Source organism: Malurus melanocephalus, unplaced genomic scaffold, assembly GCF_030028575.1.
Source record: "Malurus melanocephalus ecotype Western Australia unplaced genomic scaffold, MMel_1.1 scaffold_40, whole genome shotgun sequence".
Lineage (NCBI taxonomy): Eukaryota > Metazoa > Chordata > Aves > Passeriformes > Maluridae > Malurus > Malurus melanocephalus.
The window spans coordinates 1,135,143-1,145,251 of record NW_026623272.1 but is presented as its reverse complement, the minus strand read 5'-3'; the positions used below and the strand labels follow the sequence as shown (position 1 = coordinate 1,145,251).

General features: G+C 39.9%; 1 protein-coding gene across 3 annotated transcripts in view; it reads right to left on the bottom strand.

The window, feature by feature from the left end:
* Positions 1-2,702: 2,702 nt before the first annotated feature.
* Positions 2,703-10,109, bottom strand: part of ESRP2 (epithelial splicing regulatory protein 2) — a 43,508-nt gene continuing 36,101 nt past the window's right edge. For 2 of the 3 annotated variants that reach the window (XM_057364607.1, XM_057364606.1), the window contains exons 16-17: positions 7,000-7,111; positions 4,015-4,079 (exon numbers count right to left, since the gene is read on the bottom strand). In XM_057364607.1, coding sequence (XP_057220590.1) covers positions 7,022-7,111 — 90 coding nt within the window. In that variant the 3' untranslated portion in view covers positions 4,015-4,079; positions 7,000-7,021. Of the gene's footprint in view, positions 4,080-6,999; positions 7,112-10,109 lie in introns of all 3 variants that reach the window. The other variant, XM_057364608.1, reaches the window with a different exon arrangement.

The window sequence follows — 10,109 nt, the reverse complement described above, 5'->3', positions numbered from 1 at the left end:
CCAACAGGAAACACCTGATCTGGATGTGCAGCTGCAACCACTGACATAGAGAACGACCATTTCAAAATCTTAAGCCTCAACTCATCTTAAACAAAAGTAATAASAATAAACTACCTTCCCTCTAAGCTGGACAGGGACATCCCATGGGATGGGCCAACATAGAAATAATTTTGAAGTAAAGTAATCACTATCAAGAGAATGGTAGTAAATTCATCATCTCCAAACCAGCACTATCAGAAGTGTGAAACCAGGAGAAGAAATACAATGGTAATTCTGTTCCTCAGTYATACACCATGGCAACACAAAAGCAGGTAAGGGGGAAGATTGCTGATTGTGAGCACAGAAGAAACTCTTCACTTTGAAAATCAAGTTTTGTGTCTGAKTGTGAGGACACTTTCTTTAACAACAGTAAAGCCATATCGCAGTCCTTTTCCAAACCTCACRTCTTCTTTGGTGAAAGAGTTAATGCTTAATGCTTTTTAAATTTTTCTGTTATGCATGTAAAGACAGCTGTTCCTCTGATAAGGCTTTGCAATACAGAATAGCCTAAAAGGAGTAAATGCATTCGTCAAAGAAGAAAAATTTCTTAGGCCTTACCGCAASTTCCCAGCCTTCTCCAGTGATGGAAGTCATCATCCAAACATGTGCTCCAAGTGTTTATCTTCCCTTTGTGAAGGAGAGCTCTTGCAATTGAAGCCAGCCCATCAGCTGTAAAGCGTCAGCAGCGAAATTACAGGTGAGCAGMGCCAAAGGGACGCCTCTTGTGGCTCCTGCTGCTGTAAAGGTGAAGCTGAGGGGTCAAAGTGAGCACAGCTGAGCTTCCAGGAGCTCCCTCCTCACCTGAGGGCCCGGCACAGCCCCACCGAGCTGGGGCACAAACCCTGAGGGCAGCCCCGCCCGGGCTCGGCTCTGCCGAGTGCCAGAAAACTCCAAACGCCGAGTGCGGGCCCAGCCCGGCCCCTCTGGGCCTGGAGCCGAGCCCCAACAGAACAGAACAGAACAGAACAGAACCGCTCCGGCACGGCAGCCCCGCTTTCACCGAGCTGAAGTTACGGTAAAGCAAGAGGCGGCCGGCGGAATTTCAGCCCCGGCGGAGTTTCAGCCCCGCGGGTGCCCGCGGGTTTGTCCCCGGCCCCTCACAGCTCGGCTCCCCGGTGGTGCCGCCAGCCCCGAGGCCGCAGGTTCGAGCCCCGGGCGGGCCACTCACGGAAGGGTTGGATTTGATGATCCTCGTGGGTCCTTCCCCACTCGGAATATTTTGATCATAATGGATTCCTGCCCCATCCATCGCCCTGCACCCGCAGCCCTTTGTTTTTTACCGTTCCTCCTTTTTCTTTTTATTTTTTAATTTTTTTTCTTTTTTTTTTCTTTGAGACAAGACCCCACAGTTTTCAGTATGAGCAGCAAAGTTCAAGTTCAGAGCAAGAGCAGCCGCACTCCCACCCACAGGGCTCTGCTCTGCCCAAAATGCAGTCACTGCCCTTGCAGTGACACAGATAACTGCCAAAAATGATACACTGCTCCCACGTGTCAGGTTTCACACACAAAAACACACAGCCTGAAACACCCAAGTTCACTTCCAAGAACTGGTTTCCACCATCTCATACTAAACAGGGATTAAGACAGCAGTGAGGGATGGACAGGCAGGTACAGGTTCTGCACATGGCAGAGCCTGTTTGCAATTTGCCATGTGGGCATGGGACTGCGCTCAAAAGCAGAGTATGATCATTGTCAGCTAAGCCATAAACGTGTTAAACGAGTAAGGGGAGTGTTTACATCTAAATCATGGTTGATGTGGCTGAGGTTCTCCATTCCAGCCCTGCCTCAGCTTGCCAAGGAAGCAGAAAATCACCAGTTCCATGCGGGTTTTTTAAAGGAAAAATGAGAATGCTTCAACAGCCTGCAAAGCCTTGACCAGCTGGCCCATGGCAGACTGTAAGTGTGTAATAAATGGATTACATAGCTACCAAATTTTCCTCCAAGGCACAATGAGAATGTTAATTAACATTGTGCAATCCTTTCCACTATTGAAATTACTTTAAAAGTAAGACTTTTTGGTAGACTTCACCAAGACAAATCTTGGAAACAGATTAATGAAAACACTCCCAAATAATGAAAAATCTTTTCCTCCACTCCCACCCGATTGAGCTGAAACTTAATTTGGGAGGTTTTGACGATGAAATGGCATCTGGCATGAGATGCTTCTGGCTAGAGAAAAACAAACCTTCTTATCTTGATATATTTTTCTCCCCTTTCTCCTTTTACCTACAAAGAGGCTGACTAGCTCTATCCTGACTTAAATGTAGCATTTTGGGTYGCACAGAAAAGAGAGTGACCCATCAGGTCAATTAAATGCAAGCACGAACACAATTTCAAGTTCAATACTTTGTTTCCTCTGGCAAGAGAAAGAGAACACTAAGCATGTAAACAGTTACATCATGTTGCCTAAAAAGTGTTGCACTACTAAAGAAACATACATCATCTGGCTCACCGGGACATTAAAAAAAAAAGAAAACAAACAAAAAAAAAACACCCAAAAACCAAAAAACCCCAAATCCAGAAAAGTCACACCACTGGCACAAAGTACAAATGCTTTTCTAAATCTAAGAAAGGAGAGAAATGTGTAAAGCTATTTATCAGACTGATGCTCTGTGAAAATACATTAAATCAAAGCGTAAGTTACTTTCAAAAGGCAATGCACATCGTAAGCATCTCTTATTTATTGTAATATAAAGAAGCATACATCATTCAGTTCTTTAAAGCACAACTCAAATTGTACACTAACAAAAAAGATCAATTCAGACATCCATGAACATGTCAACAACAGAATTCATTACATTTTGCTCTGCTGGTATTGCACTTGGAATGGTTTTGAAGTAAGGCACAGTAAAAACAAAGTCATTTAGTGCTTTACAGCAGATGTCTTTTTTTTTAACACATGCTACATGACGTAAAAGTACTTCTAGCTTATGTATATACACACAGGGAAAAAGAAAAAAGCATGCACTAGAGAATTCARATTTCAACGTATCTTGTTGTTTCATAATATACAAATAAAGTAGTTCAAAGATGTAAACAAATTGCATGCACATAAACTAGAGCAAAAWCTTTAATACAGTATCTGAAAGCTATTATGCTTAAATAAAAAAATATAACTTATTAGTACTCAGGTTTATGTGCCATTTTTGTCCTGTAGAGATTAAAAGTTTGGGGCTGGGGGCAGGGAGTTATGGGTGGGCAGGGAGGATTTTTCTGGTTTTGATGTTGTTTTAATTTTTTGCTTTACATATTGGCAGCAGTACACTGRTAAGAAGGTCAAATATGGCTTTTGCAAAACAATGTCTAATGAAAACATGAAAAAGCACAATTGCATTCAAGATCCAGCATCCTGATATTTTCCAGTCAAGAATGAAACAAAACAAAAATCAATATGATCTACGCTTTGAACTGGGTAAGCCATGCATTCCAAAAGACCTTTCTAAAGACATTTAAACTCTACAAAAATGAGACACTTTGTCAAGTGTAAACTCTTAAAAACTAACAGAAGAACCTGAATGACTCAAGCATCGCTTTCCACTTCAAATGCTACTGAGGAAGTTCTGCCCATGGCTGCGGTAGCTGAAGTGCTATGGGGCTGTCTTCAGAATTAACTGCATGCCAGCAGCAGGTTTGCTTCTTTTTACACAGGTRCAATAGAAATTAAGTAAATTAACTGCATGATTTTTGGTTTCGCTTTATCTTTGGCATAGGACACGCCATTTTTCAACTTAAATACAGGACATGCACCACTCTRCATTCCAACATGTTATGCTGAAAAGGCACATTTGTTGCTGCCTGGGTGGCAAGGGAAGACTTCTTATTTTGCAAAAGGCACGGTGTTGAGTGCAACATCCTTTCCTCATCCTCCAGAAAGTGTTCAGTTAGACCAGGTACAATTGTACACAGCGGCTTCCCAGGAGCTGTCCGTTTTTCTCAGCCACTGCTTTCTTAGCTAGATCCAGGCTTGGAAAAGTCACCAAAGCCTCGCCACTGGGCTGGCCACTAAAGTTGTAAAGCATGAGGATGGAATCTGCTTGGAGCTGCAATGGTACAAGAACACAAAACAAAAAAGCTGTTAAGACCAAAGAMCACACCCAGAAATGTAGTTTTTAATGCTGGTGCATTTTTAAGTGYATCTGGTTCACTCCACTCCTGTGTCCATGGCAAAAATATTCTGGATGTTGAGAATGGGAAGGAGAAGGAATCAAAGATTAAAGGAAATTCAGCTTTTAGCTTGGCAAACAGCAGCATCTCTTATTCTGCTGKTGTGCTGAATACAATGATGTAGACTTAATTCTGTGCAAAGATTTTGCTAGAGAAACAATTGAGATTAAAGGCTGATAAGAGAGTTAGATGTTAATAGGAGGTAAATGGAGCAAGAAATCCAGGCATTCAATGAATAATTCTTGTACTACGTGGACTACTGGCCAAGTGAAAAAGGTTATTAAGGCATGGCAACACTCACACATGAAGTTAAAAAAAAAAAAAAACCAAACCAATACACATGCAAAAAAATAAAAAAGTTGTATGAATTCTCTACTGGGATGATGAGCTGAAGTCAACGCAGGTATACAGTGAAAGGATTTTTCAGAAAACTTAGGTAAATTTGGTGCAGTCCAACTGAATTAAATAAATATTTATTGTMATTTTAAGAAGGCTAAGAAGAAGCCGGTTAGCAGATGAGATTATTTCGTCATTGGGGTTGATTTACTTCAGAGGACATTTGCTCTCATAAAGTTTTAAAAGGCAGTTGCAAATTACTGAGTTCAAAACAGACATCACTGTCAGCCCTCTTGTACCCCATTCATTTTCCATAACATGTAGGAAATTCTTCCAAGCTAAGTTTGGAACTCCTGTTTGTTGGATAGAAATGAATCCCAGTGAAATCTCAAAACCAGAGACTGAAGGATCAAAAGCTCAGCATACAACCTTAGTTTTTTTGAGAAGGCAGAGTTAGACAAAACTACACTGGAAAACCAACCAGTTTCATGAACATTAACTCAATTTAAGTGAAGTTCGTGTGGCATATGTCCTCTTGAGTTTATAGAAGGTTAAAATATTTAAGTGTTTCATTTCTGTAGAATTTATATGTGCCTTGTACACTATAAGAAATAGCGGAGTTCTCAATTGTTACCAATAGCATTTCATTCATATATCATATMATACATCAGCTTTACATTCAAATGTATGAAAATAAAGCAAGTACATGCCAAGCTTCACTCACCCAGACACTGAGCAGGCAGTAAAAATATTTCTAAGACATAAGCAACACTACATTTTAGAAACTAAAAGCATGCGTAAGACAGTTAGTACAACTTTCTATCATTTCTTCTCAGAGAACTAAAGTTAGTCAAGAAACAGCATGCAGAAAGAAATTTTTTWAAAAATTTACAAATCATGTCCAAAACCCACTTCAAGTTTGGAAGTATTCCTGGATGATTTCGGAGTAACGCTCTTTCCAAGAGAAAAGCTGTACACAACTTAAGTTGAGCTGCAAATCTGAGCTAAAAGATGCTCTGCTCTAAACAGCTCTTTGCTGCTAATCCATATGGGACCAGGTCATTTACCATCAGTCCAGAGCAGAACTTTAATACTGCACTTCTGAGTCAGCTGAAAACACACACGAAGCCCATTTAGACCTCTGAGCACAGAGAAGAGTTTTAAAAACATAGTTTAAATAGCAGTATTGRTGTAATACCTATGTAAGCATCTGGAAATTCATGTGTAAGAGTAGCATAGAAAGCTGGCAGAGAAATCTACACATTCTGCAAGCAACATAATTGTAAAAGTTAAACAGACCCCTTCAGTTTCATTTAAGACACACTGGGTTTAAGTTCTTATTTATATATATTTCTATAGAGAGAAACATTTTCTGTATGCACATGTGCATTTTAAAATTAGATTCAGATTCATACAAATCTTTTTTCTGGATTTTTTTTTTTTTGTTGTTCTAAAAAGAGTGGTACCTATGTAATAGTACTTGGAACCACTTAGAATTCAGATTGAGCTATTTCATGAATTAGCCAAAGACTGTTTCTATGTCATACTTAGTAGAAACATTTTACTGATCTGGTTTTCCAGTTAATCACCAGACCACACAGCCTCTAGTCTGTCTGCTCCCTACAGATCCAACATAAGAAAACAACTAATTTGAAAACAACTGAGTTGATGGTGGTTAGTAAAAGTACATTATCTGGGAAGGTAACTCTGTCAAGGCACAGAATTTGACTGCCATGTTCAAACTGAAAGGTTGTTCTGTTTTCTCCTTAAGGAAAAAAAAGATGTATTTATTAAGCAGTAGCATTTTGAATGGAATACAGTAGTACTGGGGTATCACATAGTCCAAATAGGCCATAACAAAATTTCTCTAAGAATTACGTGTTAGTKTCAAGAATTCAGGCAAATTTATTGTTAGCAAATCTAGTTGGTTGCATTAGAAAGTCACTATACCCAAAAACCTCTTCTGAAAAAAGAAATGTAATAATTCATATTGSATTAGGGAAATCAAGAAAGAGAGACACTAATCTCTAGCCAGTTATATGGTACAGAAAAGACAAAGCCAGAGTTCTGGGAGGTTTTGCACACACATTGGTGTGTGTGCTTTGTTGTGATATCTGGGGGGAAAAAATCGTCTTCTACCACTCTGCTAAAAGGAAAACATTGGACTGAAAGCTTTCACATGAGAAATAAGCACTAACAAAGGCTTCTGGAAGTTTAACACACCATCTGAGCAGAACYAGGCAATCACACTACCTCCACCACTGCTGCCCCATCAGCTACAGATCACAGCCGGCCCATTTCCTCAGGTTAGTTGATTTTTGAAGCAGAAAGACTAACACCAGGATCCCAATGCAAGCTACTAAGGGGGAAAAGCCAYAAGCAAAGATCTCTGTGTCACCAAGCCCTTCTTTCCCTTGTCATGCACCTCCGGAGCCCCAGGCTCTGGCAGTCACATCTTACCTTCTTCAGAAGTTACAAAGAGTTACAAACAGACCCACTCTTTCGGTGCTTGTAACACACTCCTGGCTTGATCGCTCAGCTGAATTAGGCCATTGTAGTCATCAGGTGCATACTACAGTACAAGTGTGATACGGGACAATCAGCAAGAGAAGGAACAGTCTGGCACAGCAAGCTACACAGACCATCATTTGTAAYCATAATTAAGAGCATCAGCTATAGTAACTGGCAGGAGACACTGAATTGGACAGAAACTATTTTTATGCAAGATAAAAAATATATCAATTGTATTACTGGATGTAGAAATAAAGTAAATGCTTGTGAGGAATATTCCAAACTGTGTATTTGAACTGTTCCTTATCAAAGAAGAGAAATAGCTCAGGCCATGAAGTGCTCCTTTTTTCCTTTTACTCATGAGATRGCAGCACCAGGTAACCAAAATCTTAAATTTTCATAAGCACAATCACACATCCAGTAACGGCCSTCACTGGGACAGATGAGCACCTTTCCAGCCTGCACACTGAAGTGGGGGATTACARTCAGTGTATGGATCTCATTCAGATCTTTAATGCACTCATAGAAACAAAGTGCAGCTTCTCTAGGGTRGAGTGRCAAACACTTGAGCTGCAAATRATACTGTACTACACCAATGGAAWGAAAGRAGATCAGTGCCCTGGCAYGAATGCATTCACAAGGTAAAATAGMATTTATACTTGCACAGTATACTCCYACATTGGAAAAAGAAACAAACTACACAGCATAAMTGCAGCATGATAGATTTGTGGCAGTAGTATATCAGAATAAAAATAGTAACTGTACAGAACAGTCACACCAACAAAGTAGAACAAACACCTCACATGTGAATCAGATCTAAGAATTATTTGAGATCCTGAATCTGAACAGTAAGCACTCATACTATTGGCCTGGTACAAATATGACATATATAGTCAGAAAAGACATCTTGGGGAATATGAAACATTGTTCTTAGCACATCGCTTTTCCAAGTCACATATCCTGGAAGGGAACYGATCATTCTTACACATGCTGCAGACTACTGGAGCGGCTCCTATGATGCAGAAGACAAAGAGTTTTTAGCATAACCTGAGTTGTAGAAWATCATTTCAGTGTCAAGAAGAGTTTCCTGTCTCCCCCAAAATGCACTGACACTGATGGTTTTGCACTACCTGTTTTAGATGATTGCCAAATGCACACAATGTAGATGTACTCTGCTGCCTTTTCTTGATATTTCTATAATACAAGTCTCCTGCCAGCTTAGGGAGAAAAAGATATTATATTTGGGCATACAGGACATGTATCCATCCAAAGGGAAGTTGAAAAGAAAAATACCAACCATCACAGTATACACCTTCCATCACAGTATACACCTTCCACAGAAAACAATAACCAAGAGTCCAGAGAACACAAAAGAAAAGAACCCCCCAGAATTTTTACTACTGAATTCTATCCACCTTCACATCTAAACCCATGCCATTAAGTAAAAGACAAATATAAGAAGTATTTTCTAGATAGTCTCTGCCAGGGCAACCAGACCGTGCAAATATTAGATTTATCAGTTCCCAGACCTGCCCTTGAAACAAATCTACAAAACGTAAATTTACTCTTTGGAAGGAATGTCTCAAGATAGTACATATTTTAGATTATCAGTAAATGTACAGTAGGCAAAGTTCTACAGCCTTGCTCTGTAAGGGACAGTATTTCAAAGGTTACACTTGAAATGCAACAGTGTGGAAAACATGAAAAATTGGGAAAATATCCTGCAGAGAAATGTCTAAGTTGTCAGAGCTTAAGCAAAGACCTAAAGAAAGTGAGAAAGAAAGAAAGAAGAAAAATAAATTAATCAAAATACCTAGAAACTTTCTAATCAGAAGAAGGATAGGTAAGAGACAGGAGTCAATTAAATCAGAAGTGTAGAACAGTAAATTCTGCAAATGAAATGAAAGCKACCCTAACCTGCCTGAGTACATGATTGTGAATCCTTCTGATTCTGTCTGCATTTTGGAACCCATAAGAGCAAGTCAAAAACATCCAACCACACAGGACCAAGCCAAGGATAAAGATGTAGTATACTGTACTTCCTCCTTGAATTTTCATTTTCTTCAAGCTATTTTATTTCTTTCTTCCATGCTGAGAGAAATATGGGACTGTCTTCCCCTCACAGACTGTGCACAGATTTAACCAGGTCACTAACCAGTAAGTCATTGATTTCCATTTCATTTTTGCAGTTCCTACAGCGAACATTCAAAGCTCAGTCTAAAAACAGCACATAACAAAGCAAACTAGAGAAAATAACCCAGTGCTAAAAAAAACCCACCCAACATTAAAACTGGAAAGTATATTTAGAAATACTTGAACTGAAAATAAACAGGAGCAAATGAAAGCAAAGGAAAACATCATAGGCAAAATGGCCACTTCAGGACGGCAGCTGCAATTCTAACCCAAACTACCCATAAACTTTATTGCAGAACAGCTCCCAAAGGGAACTCTCACACTTTGGAAAAAAAGCCTAGCTAGACTAAGCCTGGAATATAGAATCAGATTGGATGCTAGGTAACTAGAACCTTTAGCATGAGAGTCAGGAGAAATTCCCTAAACTGGTTTTACCCCTAAAAGGACATCAATTTTACCTTAAGTCTGCCAATACAAGTGCCCACAAGCACCTGAATACTCTGTGAAAGAAATGCTACCTGAATGTTTTGTGCATCTGTAACTGAAACAGGCAATGCCTGTTCCCCAAAACACARAGGGTGCCACTTCAGTCTCTTGCTTCAAGCGTGGGAGGCAACAGACAGAAACTGTAACCACTAATTTGCTAGTCCCAGTCTCACAGATGCTTTTTCCACACAGGTAACATCTCTAGGTGGGAGATAAATTTAGGACTAATGYAAAACAAGCAGCATGCTCTATTCTGAGAGTGTGGGGGTGGGCATGTAATGTCTGTATTGCCAGATGACTTCAAATACCATTAAGTGGGAGTTCTTCCTCTACCACATCCCCTTTCCCTTCCCTAGTCAGAAGGTGCTCTGCCTAGGATAGTGCATCATCTGAGTGCCAATCCCCCTCTCAGACTACAAAGAATCAGATTTCAAAAGGAA